This window comes from Trachurus japonicus, chromosome 22 (genome assembly GCF_045865225.1).
Source record: "Trachurus japonicus isolate A0001 chromosome 22, Traja_1.0".
In the NCBI taxonomy this organism is placed as follows: Eukaryota; Metazoa; Chordata; class Actinopteri; order Carangiformes; family Carangidae; genus Trachurus; species Trachurus japonicus.
The window spans coordinates 26,558,383-26,581,692 of record NC_140928.1 but is presented as its reverse complement, the minus strand read 5'-3'; the positions used below and the strand labels follow the sequence as shown (position 1 = coordinate 26,581,692).

At 46.0% G+C, this 23,310-nt stretch overlaps 1 protein-coding gene across 3 annotated transcripts in view; it reads left to right on the top strand.

Annotated features, from left to right (window-relative positions):
* Positions 1–5,809: 5,809 nt before the first annotated feature.
* The window catches only part of akt1 (AKT serine/threonine kinase 1), a 36,337-nt gene continuing 18,836 nt past the window's right edge, over positions 5,810–23,310 (top strand). The window contains exons 1-2 of one of the 3 annotated variants that reach the window (XM_085766512.1): positions 5,810–5,832; positions 12,114–12,299. In XM_085766512.1, coding sequence (XP_085622638.1) covers positions 12,254–12,299 — 46 coding nt within the window. In that variant the 5' untranslated portion in view covers positions 5,810–5,832; positions 12,114–12,253. Of the gene's footprint in view, positions 6,010–12,113; positions 12,300–23,310 lie in introns of all 3 variants that reach the window. The other 2 variants (XM_085766510.1, XM_085766511.1) reach the window with 2 other exon arrangements.

Sequence of the window (23,310 nt, the reverse complement as noted above, 5' to 3'; positions counted from 1 at the left end):
TCCTCACAGCCTTCTGACACAGAGGGGAATGAGCAATGTGACGGGAGGCGGCAGCCACTGGTCGGAAGGGGCCACCGGCTAGATTCTTATCCACTTACTGCTTTATTCCATTTTTAGTCCGGGCTGTTAGGACTCTTCACAGAGAGCGGATCTCTGAGCTCTGATGATCACGAGCAGGAGAATGCTGCAGTCTCTAAATAAAAACTCCACTGGTTAATTGGATGCTCCTAGATAATAAAGCAAAAAAAAACGATGACTGACTTCCTATACACCTGTAAACTAAATGAATACACAAGTGTTCCTATTGAAGTGTGTGATGTGTTACATGAATAACAAATTACCATTCAGCACTGAGACACACACACACACACACACACACACACACACACACCATCCATGCAGAGGCAGCGATGTGGATAAGAATAGGAGCAGTGGCCCTGTGTTTCTCTGGCCCTGGCAAACGTAGGCGCCCAGTAGAGGAGGGGTGTGTGTTCACAGGGCAAGACAAAGCAGTGGTTGTGCCTGGGGACCGTGGCCTCAGAGAGAGAGGCTCGGCACGGCCAAGGTTCTCACACACAGAGAAAGATAGAGACAGGGAGAGAGGGAGAGAGAATGAGAGTGGGAGAGTGGGGGAGCGGGTGAGAGAGGGAGAGAAAGAGAGAGGGAGAGGGAGAACACTTCCTGGAGGTTCATTCTTCCTCTCTGCAATCATCAATGGCATTCTCCCCCTGACCCACTCCTCTCTCAGACAAACAAAAGACCCCGCATTCCAGTGTAGCCTGACCGGCCAACCAGCCAGCCATCCAACCACAGTTGAACCACATCACTCTCCCCAACTGGACCGAGTCTCATCATGGGGGTGGGCTCAGGGCTGGAACTGGGCTGAGGACACTGCTGATACATCCTGATGCATTGAAAAAAAATGTGAGAGAAAAAAGTGGAGATAAGTTTACCACTGCAGATGTGCCCTACAAACTATAAAGCATCCCTCTGTTTATTTCACATGGGGATGATGTATTTTTACCCTTTAACAACCTAAAGGTGCAGCATTATGGTGGATTATACTTTAGTCATATTACTGCCACATTCAATTCAATTCTATTGTCACTTTAATGAAAAACCTTTGTTTAACATGGGAGCGAGAATTCCTCATTTATGGTGCAGGTTTGCACCATTGTCGTTATATATTGGACTTGTACACACTGAACTCTACAATTTTTGTGATTTAAAATAAATAAAGTGTTATTCAATATTTGGAGAAATAGGCTACATTTCTCTTTCTAAGAGTTAGATGAACAGAGAATATGTAGCTGGAAACGGCAGCTGAAGTTGTTTTTTTTTGTTATGTGTGGATCAGTTGTTGGTCAGTGGCTGTGAGTCCAGCTGCTCCCAGGAGGGGAGGGAGACATTTTCCAGAAGCCGCATGTAAAACCTCAACTTTTCAATTACGCACTTCGGCTTTTGTGCAGATCAAACAAATGTGTTAATTAATGAGTTTTAGCAGTGAGGTAGACAGACTTTCACAGAGCAAAGCTAGCTGTTATGCTAAGTAAAGTTAACTGGCAGCTGGCTCCTTCTATATTTTCTTTACAAGGAAGTAAGTTTTCTCTCAGTCAAAGGTGTTGTAGTCTATGTTGCAGAGCCCTTTAGGCCAGTTTGTGATTTTGTTTTGTTTCTTTCTGTGTGTGACACTGGGAAAGAACTCAGAATTCCACTGCTCAAAGATACGGCTTCTCACTGAGCCTCAGTCTTGAATGTTTAGACCTGTAGCTGCGTAACAGATGGATAATACATCCTGGAAAATAATGTGACAATACAAGCAACATAGCACTGCAGTTGCCGGGTGATGTGGTATTGGTCGGACTCGGACCCCCCCACCTCCTCCCTCCAGCCTCCCCCTCCCTATTATGGCCCTCCTGCCCCTCTGTGTCTAATTGTTGCTACTACATGTTATCTGCTCTCCTTCGCCGGCCCCCGCTCTGCTCTGAATGTGATATTCCGACACAGACACTGCAAGTAGACAAGAAAAGAGTCGAGAGCAGATGAGTCTATGACAGGAAAGACAGTTTTATCTCACTTTGACTCTTTGATCTTTTTAGTTTTTGCTTTGAACCTGCAAAACTAACAACGGGGTAGGCATTCCCATCACCAGACCAGCCACAGACAGCTGAGGAGGGTGCAGAGGCAGAGGAGGAGGAGGAGGTGGGATACCCTCAGTCAGCTCTTTCTGTATATGACAGGAGCAGCTTGGCATGGCTGACGCATAGTCGCGGTGAGGAGCACATTACAGTGTAAGTGACAAAGAGGGGAAATGACAACAGAGGGGGCTGAGAGACAGAGGCCAGAGGCCAGTGAGTTTTTCATCACGGAGGGAAGGCTGCAGCTGTCACTGCCCTCCTGTTCTCACAACATTATTTATCAGGTATCGTGCAACTTTTCACAAACACTGTCTCTCATTCCTATATCATACTCTTCTGCAGTTTACACTGATTGAGCTCAGTCATGCTCACAGATTTGTCAGTCTCATCTTCAAAAGTCAGACCATTAGATGTAGATCAAAAGCTTGGATGGCAATATGAAGGTGAGAGGTCTCCGGAAGTTTTAATGTGAAGGAAATGGTTTTTTTTCCCTCTATGACCAAGTCATCTGAGCTTTGATACAGAGGATCTCTGACTCTTTTTAAGTGTGACTGACTGACCTGTCTGTACCTGTCCTCCGCTGGTTTAGCTCCGACCTCTCTTTGTGGCTGCAGATGAGCTTTAATCTTGAATAATCTGTCATAACAAGCAGTTTTATAAGATGATAAAAAACCATCAGGACACATGCAACATTTTTACCATCTGTATTATCTATGCAGATTATGCTGAGACAATTGATGCATTTCAAAATTTAGCAGGGTTTATTCTTGTTCTCATATACGTAGGCCTAGATAATAATGGCTACTTAATTAAAGTCCACTTACTGTTGTTTTCCTCTTTGCTGTGTCACAGAGGTGGATCTGTTGACAGTTGTTGTGGTTTCAGTCCATCCATTCATGCAGACAATGTGATGCAGTTGGAAAGCTCCAGAACAGACTTGTTTCAGTCTCAGTCATGATAAATCAGATATGCTGAAGTGCCAAAAAAAAAAAAAAAAAAAAGACAGAGAGAGAGAGAGAGAGAGAGAGAGAGAGAGAGAATGTACATTTAAAGAATTTTAGCCTTGGCCACAAAGTTAGAAATATAAATGTTATGTTCAAGTGCTGAAGTTCACATCATGTCTTGGCTTTTAAGTGAAAATGTCAAAGGCCCCTTCCATCCCACAGTAACTCAGACAGAAAGCCTGTCTTTTTACCATCAACAGGCCTTCTACTACTGTCATTACCTCCAATTAGTTGTCTCCAAAATACGCCATAAATCACTGAGCTGCGGAAAGTAAACAGCACCATACCCGGCAGCAGCACACCACTCACTTGTTATTTTTTCCAATTGATTTTAATATTATTTTTACGACAGTATTCAGGACTCCATGTCTGACAGCCAGGTCCTGAGGGGACATTAGATAAAGTTGTTTTCAATGTGAAAGACAATAACCCCTGCTCTATGAGCCTCCTTTGAATCTGATTTCAGAACTCATGCTTTAGCCTGGTGCTTGTCTGTTTCACATTATTTATGCTTTACTTGAATTTTATTTTATTTTTTGGTCATTTTCACAGACCTTATTTAATAAATAAAGAGGTAAGTTATTTGAATGTATTTTTGAAAGCAGAGAACACAAATATAATACAATAAAGTTATCAATATAACCAATATATCAACCATATGGTGGGGTTGATCTCTAAAAACAACGAGACTGCCAATTTATCAGAGGTAGAGGGGCTTGCTGTCTGGTGCAACAACAACAACCTGGACCTTAATGTCTCCAAGACCAAGGAGACAGTCGTGGATTTCAGGAGGGAGAAGCAGAGGAACAGCTACACACCTGTTACCATCAATGGGACTCCAGTGGAGAGAGTAAGCAACTATAAATACCAAATACCTGGGAGTGAACATCACGGAGGATCTGTCCTGGACCACACACACCTCAGCGCTGGCTAAAAAAGCCAGACAGAGACTTTACCATCTACGAAAGCTGAGACAGTTCAAAGTCTCCCCACTGCTGCAGAGGACTGTTTATATGGCTATTGTGGAGTCTGTGCTCATGGGGAACATCACAGTGTGGCAGGGCAACTGCACTGTCCAGGACAGGAAATCCCTGAGCAGAGTCATTCGGTGTGCGGAGAAGATCCTGGGAGCACCTCTGCCTGGCCTGCAAGCACCTACAACAAACACTGCAGGTCGAGGGCAGCCCGCATTATGAAGGACATTCACCATCCCCACAGCAGACTCTTTGCGTGGCTGCCCTCAGGCAGACGGTTGCGCTCCCTCCAAGCCAGGACCGAAAGACTGAAAAAGAGCTTTTTCACACAGGCAGTGAGGCTTATGAACATGCCATGATTTTAAGGACTCTTATGGGCTTCCCTATTTATTATATTTATTTTTATCTTAGTGTATTTATTACTGAGAGCGATGTTTTTATAATTGTTTCATTTTAAAATGTATGTGTGTGTGTGTGTGTGTGTGTGCGCGTGTGTGCGTGCGTGTGCGAGTGAGGGTATGATATATATTTTTTATCTACTTTTGTGTTTCATACAGTCGAGAGCTTGTTTTTTTTGCATTTCACTGCACTGTTTTTTAACCTTGGTTTTAGCTTTGCATGTGACCAATAAACGTATCTATCTATCTATCTATCTATCTATCTATCTATCTATCTATCTATCTATCTATCTATCTATCTATCTATCTATCTATCTATCTATCTATCTATCTATCTATCTATCTATCTATCTATCTATCTGTTGTGTGTCTGTATCTACATAACCTTTATGAATCCTAATGGTTTTATTGTGTATATTGTTTGTTTAATTCAGTTAATTTTATTCTAGCATGTTTTTGAAGCATGAAAGTATAGTCGACACAGTGAACTGTGAGACAGTTTAGAAGTCACACGCTTTAACACCCTGATGGATGTCATTTTCACTACATGTCACTGCACATGCAGTCAATATTTTACATGGAATATATTTATGTTTCTATTTTCATATAATTCAATTACATTATCCACAATGAAATGACTCTTGATTATATTTTTGCTGTAATACAATTTTGAATGGTATTACTGTAAACCTATAGTAGTAAATAATTATAAAATTAATTGACGAGCTTATTGATTGAGATTCTATTTTGATTATAACTTTAAGTCAAAATGGGTCAAATTCACATGGTCCAGCTGCTTTTGTGATAGCTGGGAATTTGGGCTATTTGAATTGGAGCAATATCCGTGATTTTAGGGAATGGAAAACTGTGAAGGACACCTCTAACTATTTTCTGACATTTAATAGCCCAGAAAAATAATTTGCAGAATAATGAAAATCATTACATTTGTCAAAAATGAAATCACTAACTACCAGCAGTAACTTAAAAAAAAGTCATTCCTGTAGCAGACATCACCTCGTGCGATTGTTTGAGCACGTTAACAACTGTGATGCAGCCTGCTGGGGCCTCAGCGGGTCCCCGGACCACAGTTTGGATACCACCGGCACAGATAAAACAGCGCCGAGTTCAACGAGGCCATGCAGAATAAGCACGTATAGAAACACTGCAGGATTTTTTTTTTCAATGGGGTCGGCTGACAGCCCTACTACTCCTCCTATGAGTGCGACTCATAAAAACAGGGCCGGCGTTAGGACCCGGGAGAGCAGACTGCCACAGAGGCATTGCAGACTGCGCGTTTGGGAGGTGTAGTGGAAGAAAGGCAAGAGAAACGGAGTAAATGAGAGCACTTTGTCCAGATTGTTGAAGGACTTATCAACTTAATATACCGCCGAAACAGCTCCCTATAATGAGACGGATACACTGTTGAACCCCCGTCCAGGTAAATGTCCGCGTTTCCTTCGCATGGTTAACTACAAGAGGTCGACAGCTAGACAGGGTAGGTCCCCATTGTACTTACATGGGATGCGGTTATTCTCACCCAAGCTGCCCTGCTAGGCCCCATATCCTTTCTATCGCTAAATGCAAACCTGAAATGAGGTACTTTCCTGACTTCACGTCGCCGTTGCAAGTTGTTGTTTTGGTTTTTTTAAGCAGTAAAGTCAAGGGCTTACAAAAGGTCCCGCGGTGAATTATAACGCCTTGTTGTTTTTTTCTTCTTCCCCTCAAACAACACTGCGTCTTTGTAAGATGTTAACCATTCATTTTTGACAATGACCACTTTTGAGACGCAGCCCTCGGGCCAAAATATCTGCAGTCATGTTACTTTGAACGGCTCGTCTCTACGAGAAAGTTGTTTTTTTTGTGTGTGCTCGTACCGAGGTCAATGAAAACAAATGAGCTCAACGAGACAGCGGTTCATTCATTGTTATGAAGTAGCTCAGCGTGTGTTTACTGCTTTGACTGAGGAGTTAATCACCAGACAACCATTTTACGTCTAGTCACCAGCTTTGCTAGCCTGTTGCTGCTCTCTCCTCCATCCAGGCGCACTGATATGAAGTGATACATCTCTGTTGTGACGTGTTGTCCCCCCCCCCACCACCTCTCTCTCATGTGCTGCCTCTCAAAATGGGGTCCACGCCACGGCTGGGGACCCCTCTGATCCACAGGGAGGTCACTGGAGAAATAACAACATCTTATCATGTGTTATTGTCTTATTTTTTCCCCCTCTCTAGTAATCAGCATGTGGGTTAGTGTTATTGTGATGGCTTTCACTCTCCTCACTGTTATCATGCCACCTACAGTGATGACAGTAGAAGAGGTACATTGATAGGTTTGTTATTGACAGTTTGATTTAATATGTGGTTTCTTTCTGTGCATTTGAACCTTTGCAGTGCTTGAATTAAGATGATTAGTGTTTGCAGCTCATCATTCACTGCAGGACGTCCTCTGGTTTCTTTTATCTGTTTGTTTACAGTTGAGTCCAGATCTAGTGCAGTCATTATCACCTCCTGCACTAAAAGAGCTCAACTGTGCAAACCTGTGGCCTAACCAAGCTGGCACTGACCACAAAATATCCAAAGGCTCTTAAACAACTTCTTGATGTAAATACAGAATGATAAGTATGATAAACACAAATGGCAGCTTCCATCTCCTGTATTTTGGGTGTTAATTTGACTACGGTATAGGGATTCAAAATGTTTCGACTAATTGTTGAGATATTTCACAAATCCACACGACCTTCATCCTCTCCAGTAATCAGCACGGTGGGATAATGCATGTGGGCCGGTGTTATTGTGATAGGTTTCACTCTCCTCACTGTTATCATGCCACCTACAGAGCTGACAGTTATGACAGCATGTGTTTACTAAATCATGTTTAACTACAGGGCTCCTTTGTGAAGCGGGGTTTGTTTTCGTAGGAGTCTTATCAGGTGGTTGGTTGTCTGTGATGTAAAAACCGATGGGAGTTTGCATGGAAAAGTTCCTCAGCTGCACAGGTTTCATGGACATGCCAGATGTGAAGGACTCCAGTCAGATAAAAAAGCTCACACTTAACTTGTTAGCTTGTTGTTGTCACTGTTCGTCTCCGTCTCCCAGAGGTCACAGAATATGCAATGTACACTTAACTTAACGGAGAGGAGAACATTGTCCTCGGGCATGTTGTACCCGTTACGCCTTTTAGTATCAAAATGTTTTTTTTTTATCAGTCATGGGACTACGTCTCTTCAGAGTGTGTGTACGCAAAGGGGGGTGGTGGGGAGGGGGACTTGGCATGTGACCCAGGGAAGACGTAACAAGCTGGTGTAATGATGCAGCCGCCGGTGACTGCTTGTTCTATTTAGAAAATACCAGTCACCTCCCACCCAATCCCCTCGCAAGCCCCCGTTGACGCAAATGTGCCACCAGTTGCCTGCAGAATCTGAGGAATGTTGTTTGAAATTTTGTCCTGGTACACACACACACACACACACACACACACACACACACACACACACACACACACACACACACACACACACACAGAGAGGCAGACTCGTGGCCTCCGTCTGTGTCTAGTCTACAGGGGCGGACAGACAGGCAGGTGATGCTCGGGGTGATGGCGGCCCCACCGTCAGTCAGCATCTCGTTACACTTCTGCTTTCAGTCTGTGTCACAAAACTGAGAATACTCTTTGTTTCATTCATCTTGTTTACTCGTTGCTCGTGCTCACAAAGGTCAAGCATTTTCACATTACCACAGACTAAAAAAAAAAAAAGAAGAAAAGGCCAGGACCCTGATGTCTTAATTCTGCGTGGAATGAGTCTATATGATTTTGAATATAGCGCCTGGCTTTGTCTGAACAGTGTGAAATTGAATACATTAACAGTAGTGAGTCATAGAGGGGTTGCCGTTCATGTCATCATAGGATTAAAGCAGCGGGGCCTCCTTTGGCTTTCAAGGTTACACTAGCTGTGGTTTTTAGCATTCAGCTCCGCCACCTACTCAAAATATTCTTATCAATAGTGATGTGTTTTCAGGGAACTTGAAAGAGGAACTTGGCACAGCGTAGTACATCACACTTCATTGTCTCATTGGGGCACAAACGTGTCGCTTTCAGCAACAACAGGTGAGCAGGTTTGATGCTTTCTCTTTTCTTTTTGTTAAATATTGGAGTGTGACGTTGTCCCCGTGTAACCCTCAGCCAGCTGCTGACACGGTTGTTTACAGCAGAAAAATAGAGCAAAAAAAAACAGTCTTGCATCTATCGATCTGTGATGAAGGAAGTAGTGTGGTGATGTCGGCCTGATTTTCTGCTTCCTGTCGTAAACACTTTGGGCTGTCCTGTCTGGCCCGGTGACAGGCTCAGTGTGTGTGTGTGGTATCTTCTGATTTGCATTGAATGAGGTGAGAGCCGCTGGAGCCGGAAAGATGAATGATTGAGAGCTGCATGGACGGCAGGGCAGGCGGGCAGGCAGGCAGGCAGGCGGGCAGGCAGGCAGGCAGGAAGGCAGGCAGGCAGGCAGGCAGGCAGGCGGTGGCCCAGAGGCCTGAGCACCATGTGACCCGCTGTCAGGGTACTGGGTTCATTCAGTGGCTGCTGGCTGCAGCGCTGGCAGCAGCCCAGCTTTTCCACACAGGCCGCAGTAGCAACAGGTCGCTCCCATTAAAACAGCAGCGCTCTGTTGTGGCTCCAGAGCCGGTCTTGTGCATGTGTTGCTTTTTTTTTTTTTTTTTTTTCTGGCTGTGGTGTGTGTGTGTGTGTGTGCGCTCCGGTTTGTTTGTGTGATGTATCCCAATGTGTATATAATGTGTGCGTGCCTGTGTCACAGAGTACACACCAAGATGCCAAAGGGATCCAACGGTTTGTGTGATCCCAACTTTTGAATTGCACTCAGTGTGCTTTTTTTTTTTCAAAATCCCTCTCCCGAGATCCTTCCAACATCGACTGTGTGACACAAGCACCACAACCCCAGTGCAATAAACAAAAACACCGAGCGAAAATAAACCCCTGCTTTCATAAACTTGCTTCTGCTCGTTGAATGGAAGTGAGCAGAATGGAAGTAAAAAAATAAAATAAAAAAAAAAGGCGTGTTTTTGATCGCACATTCACCGACAGATGTGCTCGAGCCTGGGGCTGTACTGATATGACTCGTAGTCTGTCAATAGTCACATCCACTTCCTGTTGTTGTCCCCACCAGTAAGCTGGATGGGGCCACTCAAACAGAGCTCTCTTTTGATGGCTTTACTCTGACGGAGCAGCAGCAGGCAAAATTGATTTCAGTCGATGGTCAGAGATTGCCTGCTGCAGTATGTGACATTTGTGTGAATAAGCATGGCGATTGATCATTCCGCTGCTTCTGCCCCACGCTCAAAGCTGCATTTATACCATAAAACAAGCACTGAATGAATCAAAAGGCCAAGTGCTCGGGGTTATGATAGCCTGCAGTTTCTTTTAGTAGCTGCGTGTCTCTGATGGTGGAGTTCAGCACCGTTGGTTTTTATCAGATGACTTTGCTCTGGTTTTGTCTCATACGTTTTTGACTTAGAGTTTCAACAGACGGGGGCCGTTGCTGCAGTCTTGAGCTTTTGCCTACATTAAGTTTCCATACTGCACTTTACTCTGAAGACCCTCTCACACAATTTACTTTATCTGAATGTGGCAGCAGTTTGCTTCCACCACATGTCGGGTGTGAATAAAAACAGCAACAGTCACAGATGCGGTGGAGAGCAGTAAACAATGTGCCCTCTCTTCACAGCCATTTAAAAAAATATTCTGACAGAAAGATCTCACCTTGAGGCCCATTTTCAGTTGCTTTTAATCATATCACATGATCTTCATCAGCAGATGGCAGTTTGCCTTGTTGTCATGGAAAAGGATATTTTTCTTCTGAAGCTATAGTGAATATCTTAAATTAGGTGGTCTAAAATCAACACAATGACAAAACATTCTCATTTCCAAGTCCATTTAGTGGCTCGTCAATGGATGTTGATCATTCTATTATATTGATCATTTGATATGATATTTGGACCTCAGCTGTATTTATTTTCAGCTTTTATTTAAACAGACACAATACTGATGGGATAATGTCGTGCAGGGTTGTCAGGCAACAGACAGCACTGTAAATCAGAAAAAAATATTAAAGGGATAGTTCAACATTTTGGCAAATTTGCCCATTGCCATAATCTCTATTGTCACAGAAGTAGGTTCAATACCTTTAATTGTTGGTGCATGTTGTTTTGAGATCCCCGGGGCAGAGACCTGAGCTGCTCAGGTAACGACATACAGTAGTCCCTTGTCCCTAATCAAACTCATAAAATACACAATCCAACAACTCCAAAACGCTCTTGTGGACAAGTTGTGACAATGAATGTCATGTATAAATATGTAACATTACCACACACGAAGCAATACTGAGAACTACTTACTTTTGAAATCACTCCGCCCAGCAACCGTGTCTGAAATGTAGTTTCGTTTACGCATTTACTGAGAAAACAACTCGTAATGTTACATGATTATCTCATAGCGTGGTGAATGTGCAGGTCACAACTTCTCCACGAGAGCATTTTGGAGTTGTTGGTTTGTGTATTTGATGAGTTTTGAGGGACAGGGACCTGTACCATTCACCTCAGTTATGTTAGATCTCAAAACAACATGCACTGATGATTAAAGATAATGAACCTAGTACCCCCTATGACTATAGGGATTCTGGCAATGGGCGAATTTGCCAAAATGTTGAACTATCCCTTTAACTAGTTCTTATTAACTAAAAATAAATCAATGACTTTGGTAACCACACAATAAAAAAAGTCCATTTGAAGTGACAGACAATGGTGTAAAAGAACAGTTGAACCTCTCTAGTGTAAGTTGACGACAAATAATTGGAGTGGGAAATAATTTTGCTTCACGGCCCTTGAAGTCCAACGTCCATTGCTTCAGCCACAACAAAAATCTGCACGTGTGATGATGAGCTCTGCCATCATTCCCAGAAACTCATATAGTGGCACGGTTCAAACAAAAACATCACATTCTTCAAACCTGTACAAATCCCTTAAAATTGACACTTTCCTGTCACTTATTCACAGAATAAATCCAGGTTAAAAAGATACAGTTCTAGAAAAAAGTGCATGAAATCATTTATTGAATAGGATTTTAACAAAGATCCAAGACCTACTGTACCAAAACCATAAGCTGTGCAACTGCAAAATAAATTCATAATAGCGAATCCTGCAAGGGGATTATTTGATGACACTGTTTTCTAACTCACTGCTCCTCTGGTCATGAGCAAAAGAAGAAAAAGAAGAAAAAAAACAAGATCCAGTCTATCAGGAATGGTTGTTGTGTGCGAACAGCATGGAATTTTCCAATACGGGAGACTTCATTGTAAATGCCAAAAACCACGGCCTTACACAGATATTTGAACCTTGACGTGGAGCAGGTTCCACATGCGCTGTGGTCTGAGCGTATACACTCCGCTAACTGGGCCATAAATCACAAGGATCTTCTCGATTCCGCCGCCTCTCCTCTCTCCGCCCGTGTTGACCCGAGGGTTAATATTCAGACAAGTGGAAAAACTCTTCCACCTCAATACGAGGCTAATTTTTACTCTTCTTGGACTAATAGGTAACCACCATTGAGAAGGCGGCTGTAAACCCGAGGACCCCGTCTCCAGGCTCCTGCACAGGGCTGCGTCAAGCAAACTTGGGAAACGAAGCTGTGTCTCTTCCTGTGGGAAACCTGGATCCTCCACCCTGCCCACCAACATGACCAATGTGGTGATCGTCAAGGAGGGATGGCTGCATAAAAGAGGTAAATTGATAGATACTTTTGCTATTGACAGTTTGTTTTAATATCAGTTGTGAAGGGGTTTCTTAAGATGATTAGTGTTTGCAGCTCATCATTCACTGGACGTCCTCTGGTTTCTTTTATCTGTTTGTTTACAGTTGAGTCCAGATCTAGTGCAGTCATAATCACCTCCTGCACTAAAAAAAGCTCAACTGTGCAAACCTGTGGCCTAACCAAGCTGGCACTGACCACAAAATATGCAAAGGCTCTTAAATAACTTCATGATGTAAATACTACAGAATCCCTTTTTTGATATCTGTACGATAAACACATTTAAACTGCAGACCAACCGCGCTTGGCGCACGCACGCCACAGCTTTCATCTCCTGTATTTTTTGGGGGTGTTGATTTGAGTACAGTACAGCGATTCAATTTTTTTTTCGACTAATTGTTGAGATATTTCACAAATCCGCATGACCTTCATTCCTGAGGTGCTCGGATTAGCGAGAGTTTACTGTAGTTCGCCGGAGTAGACGGATTTTGTTTTCTAAAAAAGTGCAGAAACCCGACGACGGACGCGCAGTAACAGTACGTCCCCGAGTTTGATTGATCACCGGGTCAACCTATTTAAACAGGCAGCGTGCCAGATCTAATGCAGAGTAGAGCCGTCCAGTTGCAGCAGCGTGTCCCAGGCGCCCCCCCCCCCACATTTAGCTGCTCTGACAGCGCTGTGCGGCGTGGCGTGGCTCCGTATCGGGCGTGAGTCCTGTTGTTTGGACGAAGAGGCATTCCTCACATACCTGCTGGCTTTGAGCAGCTTTATGTGTGCATACTGACTCTGCCTTCAAACTGCGCCTGCCTCGCGGAGCCCACTCCACCACCACCACCGCCGCCGCCGCCGCCGACAACGGGGGCAAAATAGGATAAGGAACCTTTCCAAAACCGCTGAAGGCTCCAGGGCCCAGTGCCAGAGAAGCAGGCGTTTTCACAGGAAGAGGGGAGAGGGGAGAGGGGGGGAAACCAAGATTCTGACTCAGGAGGACTAGGTGATGGGAGCAGGTCTCTACTAGGAGAGTTACTGGGACGCTGGAGGGGGAACTGAGTGCTGCTGCGGTGTGTGTGAGCCCTCGCTCCCCTCCTCCTCAAGGCCTGGGCTGAGAGCATAACAGGCTGCTGTTTTAGGAAAGGGTCAGCCTGGTTCGGCTCAGTCGGTCCCAGGCAGACACACCCTGGCTGTTCCAGCGAGCGGAGGGATAAAACCTCTGGTTGCTGTTTGGGCGGTATCAGAAAAAAGTTCCCAGTGTTTTTTGTTTGTCGGGTTTTTATTTAATCAACAGCAGGGTCAGTAAACCAACAACACATGAGTTTAGTTTAGGATTGAGTTATTGACAGGATAAATATTAATTACACACAGCTGATAGGTTGAGGTTGTACCATCTGTGTATGTATTTAACCATAGAAGTCAATGCTCACACCAACCATGACTCATGAAGCTCATTGTTTCTACCCCACTTTGGAAAGTTGAAGCTGTGTATGCGTTCAACCTAAGTGGATAAAACTCACTGACCAATATCCACTGACCTATACAGTGGCATGGTATGGACAGCCGATTGAACCAAACAGGAGAAGCACCTCTGCAAAAGTTGTTGTAATCGCGGCTTCATTAGACTCTAAAGAAATGGTGTCAACGGGTTTAAATGCAGCGGGTATAACAGAAACACTGTGTTCTGTCGAGTATAGACCAGCGATACAAGTTAGTAGTATCTCTCAAAAATGAAATATAGCTATTTTGACCTTTATCTGATCCACAATCGTGGGTTTCTGAGAAGCCTGCCCATCTACCTAGAAAGCGCAATTCATGTGATGAATTAGATTTGTGTTACTTACCAGAGGCTTTAGATGCAAACTGTTTCTATTTTGGGACAAAGCTACCGTAGAAAAGGAAACTCTTTTCTCCGGAAGGGAACATGTAAAAAAATCACATTTGCGTGGTCCGACAAGCCAAAAGGTCATTCATCACCGGTGTTTAGATTTGTACACTCTGCTGCTTGGTTTCATCGCTGCACACAACAATACTGACATATGTCCATTTTCACACACCTGCAGGCAGCACTGATAAAGAACAGAGGACGGCGGCTGAAGGCCTGCGTAAAAATATAACTACAACAGTAGTCAAATAGTGACTGTTAGAAAAACACTCAGGTTGTGTGTGGCAGTAGGCTACATGTGCGCACACACACACACACACACACACAGTGACACCCTTCTAGCTGTGACACACACACACACACACACTAAACAAACAACCCTTCAGGAATAGTGAGTTGGCATGCTGTCGCAGCCCAGCAGCTGTGCCCTGTGAAATGTCACCCAGAGCCGCCGTGTTTTGATTGGAGGGCGTCCGCCTGCCGCCTTGACAGGAAGGCTTTTAGTGTCGCGTCACTGTCATGCCGTCTTTGCCCCAGAGTCACTGCACAGAAGGTGAACCTGCAGCGGCCCTCTCCCGGTGTCCATCACTTCAGCCAGGCAGCCCCCGCTCAACCGCCATCATCCCGTGATGCACCTTGAGTGGATTTTTTTGTTTCATTCTCTCCGTGTGTGTGTGAGTGCGTGCGTGTGCGGTGGTGGCGCCACCCAAGTGACTCACATCAGCATGTGGGCGTAATAATAAATGGCTTATACCGCTTCCAAGTGCGTTCAGCGTGCTCATTACTCCCATGTGTGCACTCAAAACACTAATTTAATGTCGTACAAAGGGGACGGCCGCTGCGTGCTTCCGTCAACATTGTGTGCGAGTTTCCTCGGACACGGAACCGTGACTTAACCAGAGCAGGTACGGGCCGTCGTTTGGCTCAGTGGGTTAGAGCAGAGCAGAGCAGAGCAGGTGCCCCCCATATGCAGCCAGGCACTGCGTTGAATCCCAACTCGGGCAGCCCTTTGCTGCATGTCATTCCCCCTCTCTCTGCTTCCCTATTTCCTGTCTCTCTCAACTCCACTATCAATTAAAGGGAACATATTATGGAAATATCACTTTTTGAAGGCTCTTTAACATATATTTGGGTGTTTGTCTTGTGAGAATTGACAAAAAAAATCTTTTGAGAGGATGAAAAGAGCTGTGATGTTTGATCCGTGGGGTATTTTGACCAAAGCATGTCAAAGATAAATCTGGGGACTATTTTAATTTGTGGAAAGGAGGCATAATATGTCTCCTTTAAAGGCAAAACCCCCCCCAAAAAATATTTAAAAGAAAAAAAAAAAGCCTGAGCAGGTAAGTGGTAAATGTTTCGTCGTCTGCTAGTCACGTGCCCACAGACAGAGACAGGGAGCCGCTGCAGCTCTGGTGCCTGCAGCTGAACAGCTTCAACACCACTCACGCTTCGCTCTTTGATTCCTCTTTGATTAATCATGTTCAACACGCACGCATAAACTCTGCAGAGATCCCCTGCAAGAAACCCCGGCCGCGAGCGCCGTGCCTCAGCGCTCCGTCGAGGCTGATCTGTCATTAGAGCTGCAGATTCTTGGCCTCGCTTGTTCCAGACAGACTGCACTCGGTGAAATGATCTCATTGTGAAGGACACACCTTGATACTTTCTCCTTTTTAAACCTTGCGCTGCGGTAATGCGTCTGGCTGGTGGTCGCTGCTGGGGATGTGTTGTTGTGTTGTTGTGACTGTTATCTTGTTTTGTTTTTTTGGGGGGAAGGACAGTTTTGGAATGCGAGGCGAAGCGGCCGAGGCCGGACAGGAGCGGGGACGGATGTGTACGTCTGGACATGCATATGCAAATGTGCCAGTGTATGGAGAGTGTGAAGCATATTTAATCCGAAGTCGCACCAGCAGCAGGACATTACCCGTCGCCCTCGGTGCAGACGGCATCACAGCGCAGCGCTTGCGAAAACACTGTAACTTTGTTGTTACTATCATAACCAGTTGTTATATGTCCTCAAATGCTGCTTCCCTTTTAGATCCTTCAGAGTGCACCCACACACTCTGAATGTGCCTACGGCCTCTAGTGGCCACAGAGACCGAGTAGCATGTTATTTCTTTCTTTTTCTTTTTTTTTTGCAAGTGTGTTTTTCCAAAGTTTCCATCAAAGCCAGAGCATCATCAGACATCAAAGAGGCAGATTGTGGGTTCCCTAGTTTCCAGGGAAGCGCTGCGGCCAAGAACCCAGTGAAGCTCAACAGAACAGCGCTCGCTTGTCCTCCCCTCTTCCCTGGCCCTTGTTTGTTTGACTCATTTGCTCCCTGACAAGTATAAAGAGCCGGCCCCCTCGTTAGGCTAACGAAGGCCGCAACAACTGTTGGATTTGGGTAGCACGCTCAGCTGGCTCCGGCTCATGAGAGGAGGCATGGGCTGAGGGAGAGGGAGGGGAAAGCAGAGAAGAGCACACCAGTGGAGATAGCGAGGGAGAGATGAAGGGACAGACAGAGGGAGAGAGAGAGAGAGAGACAGAAGTTGTGCAGTGTCTTTGTGATGTTCCCAGAACATTGCTCAGTGACCCAGTCGGCCCTCAGCAGAGTGGATGGATGCTGTGTGCGACGTGCCACACAGACCCTCTCGTGGTTTGGGTTGGAGCGCATGAGCTGATTTGCTCCTTCGCCGGTCATGTGGCTGAAGGACACCCGTGAGCTGCTCCTCCGAGCGAGACCTTGTTGGTGGTCCAGGAGAGCGCATGAGACGCAGGGTGGGAATGAAGGGAGGTGAGGGGAGGGGAGGGGAGGGGAGGGGAGGCATGCATGGGTGCTGCAAAACACCAGGCACAGTAGTCGGCGTAGATGAAACTCCTTTTTGTTTTGTTTTGTTTTTCATCTTTTTGGAATATGAGTGCATCTGGTGAGCAGGCCTCCGACAGCTCAGCCAATGTTCTCTACGTTTGTATTAGTCTCCTCTGTACGAGCTCGGCGAGGGAATGTGCTGTTTCCTGCTCTTCAAAGAAACAGACCCACCTGATTAAAAATGTCTCATGATGCTGCAATGCTGACTGTCTCAGGACTTCAGGACTTTGACTTGCTGCCAGCTCTGCTGCTGGGCTCGCCCAGGCTCCTACACATCCCCTCATTATGGCTGTCATGGGCCACACACTGCTGCAGTACGCAAACACACACACACACACATTACATACTGCAGGGCTGGAGCAATAGCTCATCCCGTTTGCCGATAGTTTCAACTACAGTGTCAGGCATTTCACAAAGAAGTCTCAAGTGCACATGAAATGACTTAGTCTTTCAACATCAACCCCAAATTATTTCTGCTTTTTTTTCTTAAAACATCATCGATGTGTTGCAGTAATTAGAAACACACCTTCTGTGCTTTAGTAGTTTAATATAGTATATATTTATATTGTGCATCATATGTTTAAGAGCTACTATTTTGTTGTTTAAGTCAAAGTTAAATGCACATTCCTTTCTGCACATTTTTTTAAACTGAGTATAAAAGAACAGTATGCAAAAATAACAAATAATAAAAACTTATGAATCTGGTTCCTTTTAGCTGATGATTTATCAGTAGTTTACAGTAGTGGAATAATTTTGATGGTTTATTTCACAATCCTCAGTTCTTTTTTTAAAGATGGAATTATTTAGTTTTTATCTAGCTATATAATGAACACTAACTTATATGTAGCTTAAAGGTCCAGTTTGTAAAATGAGGGGAAAACAGTGACATTTAGCATTTCGATTCTATTATTTATCTATTAAATAATTCTATTGTTTATTTACCAGATTATTAGTTTATTTAACTCTTGAAACTCTTTAACCATGCTCTCTGATTGGCTGGATTTTCCATTCTGTACAAACATGGCGGCGGAAGACCCTTGCTAAAGAAGAATTATAAGGCTATGAAAACCAAACGGATTTTGTTTTATAGCGTTTATACACTTATCCAAATACATTCATTTGTAATATATTCAGATTTTATCAATAAACCTTGACAGATATTACACACTGGACCTTTAACATCACAGCCTATGAAGAAGAATTCAACAGATAAGGTAAAAGTATGTCAGGATTTAATGAAGAGTGGCTTTCTTGACTTTCTCTAAAATTTCAGTTCATTGTAAAAACCTGTGAACAAAGGATGAAAAAACAAGCCAGAGAAACTGAGAGATAAAGGGCTTTTTGTGGAGCAGAATACAGTTGATTTCTATAGCGATGCAGCAGCTGTAAAGCATGTTGTAAGACTTGCTGATCTTCCTGCAGATAACTTTGCAACAAACAGGCCTAAACTTTTTTTCTGGTTACATCCTCCGCCACATCCAAACTGATAAACAGCAGTGCAGAGTTAAGTGGCAGACAGCTCTGGGAGCGGAGCCCCCGTGGGCAGGGTCCAGCAGCAGAGGGTGTCACGCCGGGAAGCCGGGGCCCTGGCCGGGCGTCTGGCCGTCAGCGGAGACCCCCTGCTCCGGGTAATGGGAAGCAGTCTTCCTGCTAAATGTGGTGGAGAGAAGTAAATTACTGGGGTGCAGCTGTCGGCAGGCAGGCAGGCTGGCTGGCAGAGTGGGGGTTTGTGGTGGTGGTGGTGGTGGGGGGGCGGCCAGGAGGCTGAGGGAGGTGGCACCTTCACCGCTCGCCTCCTCTCGCTGCAGGCCCGCTGCGTGCTTACTTTGCTGTGCAGAGTCCGCCTGCTCGCCACAACTGTGCCGCTCGCCCTCGCCTCTCCGTCTCTGCTCTTCCGCTTCTTCTTTTCTTCCATCTTTACTCCCACAGTCTTCTTCTTCTTCTTCATCATCATCCATCTCTCCTCTCCGCTTCTGTCCGCACCTCCCCTCCCTCCGTCACCCCCCTTCCCTTCTCCCCCCTCCAGCTTCCAGCACACGCTCCCCACCCACCGCCCTGTTGCTAGGATAATGACCCTGCTGACAACTCAGACCCACGGCGGAAGCGGCTATGGACCGGCGAAAAAGCCCCCACCTCCCCCCAAGTCTCCGACATCAATCACATCACTGGCACCTCTCTCCAGCGGAGGGAGGGGCCGGGAGACGGAGGGATGCTCAGCTGTCTGCGGACTGAGAGCGGAGTGTGCGCGCTCGGATACGCCTTGCATCCTCCACATCAGCTCACTCCGCTGCTCGGAGCATTCTTTACAGGCGACTCACAGGAAGCACAGAGGGTTTTATCATACTTTTAGGAGAAACTTTCACAATTTGAAACAGCTGGATGCCCCCTCTCCCCTCCTCTTTCCTCCTCTATCCTCCATCCTCCTTCCCCGTGCAGTTTATTCCTTGCTTGTTTTAGGGTGTTAGATCTTACACTGGTCATTGAGAGTTCATTGGCACTAATTTGCTCTAAATAATGTGTGTTTATTTGTTTGCCATGCAGTAACCCAGTTAACTAATCCATGGACTGCTTGTTTACCCAGGGAGAGGGGGCAAATCTCAGCCCCAGTGTGGCAGGGGGGGAACTTCCCACAGTGTCTCTATGGTAATCAGCAGGTGTCACTCACCACAGAGAAGAAGTGAGGGCTTTCTTATGAGCGTGAGAAAGAGGGGCAGCCTCCATCGTGCCCCCCTCCCCCTCCATCCCCCTTGCTTTTTTTTTTTTTTTTTTCCTGTTGGGGTAGCAGCAGCAACCGCAGCGACAGAGAGAGAAAAAGAGAGGAGGGATAAGGGCAAGAGACAGAGAGGGCTACATCGGAGGCCAGGGTGGCCCTTCCCCGCAACCTGTTGATGCTGCTGCCAAAGCCCTGGCAATGGAGACCCCCCCATCCAGCTGCATGGGAGAGAGAGGGGCCAACAAAAGTGGTTCGGAGAGGAGAGGAGAGGAGGGGAGGGGAGGGGGTGTCAGGAAGACATAAAGAGAAAAGGGAAGAAAACGAAAGAGCCCAAACTCCTGGACAGTTGAGGATGGCATGCGAGGCCGACGCTGCCTTATATGGTCACAGCGAGAGGGGGCCAGCGGGTAGATGGGTAGCCCGGGCAGCGCTGGAAAGCCCGGCACAGAGCGGCGGTGGCCGTGGTGGCTCAAGAGCAGGGGGGTTTGGGTGAGTGGGTTAGGAAAGTGCGGGGGCGGAGTTTGCGGTTGCCGGGGCTCAGCGGTGACCCCCCGCATCAGGGAGCCCCCCTCTCCTCTGGAGCAAGGCGGCCCGTGGCTCATTGAGATGCAGGGCACAGGGTGGCAGGCCACAGCTGCAGCCTACAGGCAGAACCCCGGCAGAAAAAGGGCCGAAGGGACGGCGGGGGCGGCTGAGGAAAAACCAACAAAAGGCGCAGCCCCCCTCGCCCTCCCCCCTCTTCTTCCCCCCCTCGCTTTGGAGTTCTAATTCCCTAATCCTCAACCTCCGCCTACCCCACCTCCCTCCCCTCTCTCCCCTTCTCATCCGATTCTCACCACTCAAACACACACACACACACACGCACAGTTCATGCAGTTACCACTGGCTCCCTTCCTCTCATCCCCGAGCTATGAATGGGCAGACGGGGGGACAAAACCCAACAGCAGCCCCCGCAGGAAGTCCAACCACTGGGTGTGGGCACTGAGAGGCGCATTCTGTCCGACCCTCTCTCGGTTCCTCTCGCGATGCGTGCGCGTACGTGTATGTGTGTGTTGGTACGCGCATTCACCCACATCCAGTGTGTGTTGGGTTTATATGGAACTCTCTGTTTTCAGATGATTGTTTTGAAGATGTTATTAAAACTCTCCAACGTGAAGGAAGACGGAACGGAGAGGGGCGACATGTTAGTTTGGACACATTGTTAGGACGCGGCCTCTCTCACTCTCTCGCTATTGGGGGCCGCATGATGAATGCTGCATGATGTGTCTTATTAAAAGCCAACAAGCCACAGCAGCTGGGACCTCAGCATTCCTGTCGTTGTCACGTAGAGACGGACAGGACGGGACGCTCCTCGGAAACAGCCACTAACCTCTGTCACTCTCTGTCCTCTTTCTCTCTCTCTTTTTTTTTCTCCTCCATTTAAAGCCTTTCACATTTTTTCCTTCTTTTTATTTATTTTTTTAATTGACCCCTGCTTCACCAGTCCATTCTGTTAAAGCCTCTTAAAGGGATAGTTCAACATTTTGGCAAATTGGCCCATTGCCATAATCCCTATAGTTTTAGGAGTAGGTTCGTTACCTTTATTTGTCGGTGCAAGCTGTTTTTAGAATGACGGAGCAGAACCGTGAGCTGCTCAGAGCTACGCAACAGAGGCTCATGGGATTTCTTGGTTTCCCTCAGCAAACTCATCAAATACACAATCCAACAACTCCCAAAACGCTCTGGTGGACAAGTTGTGACCTGCACATTCACCACGCTATGAGATAATAACACAACGTTACCAGACAGAGTTGTTTTAGCGGTAAATTCATGCAAAACAGCTGATACGCATTCAGGCCTTCAGGGCCAGTTTTTCAGCAAGCAGTCTCTGTATTTGCCTCGAAACCAACTCCGTTTCGTAATGTTCTGTTATTATCTCATAGCGTGGTGAATGTGCAGGTCACGACTTGTCCACGAGTGCATTTGAGTTTTTGGATTGTATATTTGATGAGTTTGATGAGGAAAACCAAGAAATTCTGTTCCATTTTAAACCAAGTTCACTTGCAAATGACTGAAGGAAGCTCTGATACAAACTGTGATTCATTTGGGGCCTATTTTTTCTCAGGTTAAGAGGCAGCAGCACCTGAATAACATCGACCTGTTAAAAAAAAGATGACTCTGAGATGCCTCTTGATAAAAGTTTACCTCTGCGGGGTTTCCACCACTCATGATTTGTCACACACACACGCATGAGCAAACAAAACGAGCGCTCCACTGTGTACAGCTGTGGTTGAACCTGTTCTCTTCCCCCCTGTGCCTTTTTATTCTCTGTGTGTGTGTGTTCAGGGTATAGAGGGCGTGTTGGTGGCCTGCTATAAGAGCTGTCCACACACCGGGGCCGTGCAGCAGCATTTGGCAAATAAAGATGAATTCTGTTGTGTTTGGCAGCGGTTCTCCGTTCATTATTTTCCACTTTGCCCAGCGCGCATCCCAGACCTCAGCAGCTGCTTGTCATGTAAAGACACTCTATCAGGCCCTGACAGCTCCTCCCATACACACACAACAGTATACGCAGGACGCATGGCTCGTACACACTCGACTTGCGCTCCACACACACACACACACACACCCCCCACTCGCACTCCTACATATGTGGGAACATATGTAGTGATCTGTCTCACTACCGCCGCACTCAGCACAACTCTTTTTGCTCAGTGTGTCGACTTCTCATCCCCCCCACCCCCACACCCCCCAACCCCTGAAATCCTCTCATCTCTCATCTGGTGTCAGAATCAGTCCCTCCTGTTCAGCCGTCCTTCCCCTACTTGGGTTGAGTTGACTCACATGTCTGCTTTCGCTGCTTTAGCATCGGTTCGAGAAGTTTTGATTCTATAAGACGCGGTAAACTTTCCCAACGCAGGCAAAAGCGCATCTCTGTTACAGTCAGACCCGACACTTGAAGCAGGTTTTTATCTTATCTCGGTTGTGGTCAGTCTGTCTGTTGGCGAGTTTCCTGTTTTCTGGAGAGCACGTCGACATCAAAAGGGACTAGTTTACTGGAACGCTGTGATGATGAACTGACTTAAAAGCAGAGGGCTCTCCTGTGTTGTTGTTATGAGGCCCATTGTCCTTTTGTCAGCAGTCTGCACTGTGTTCCTCGCTGTACACAGGATGTGTTAGGGCTCTATTCTCCAATCAAACATTTTTTTAATGATATCAAGTGGATAGATTCAGTCTTGATTTCTTCTTCTGGTCGGCGTTACAACTGCATAACACCTCTTATGCCTGATTACCATAGTAATATAATTCTGTGCCCACACAACAATTTAAAAAAAAAAAGAAGAAATCCAGAAAGCACAGCTGTTGGTTTCACTCTGTCATCTTGTCACTGCTTATGAAACGGCACGGTGTGGAAAGTAGAACAGAGTAAAAGTAGAAGAAGGGGAAATGAGTGAGAATGGGAAGCTGACAAGGGTCATCTTTGTTGTTTACTCTCTGAGTAGCAGACTGTTTGTGGGGGGTTGCGGTGCAGGGGGGTGGAGACGCACACACACAAACACACACAAAC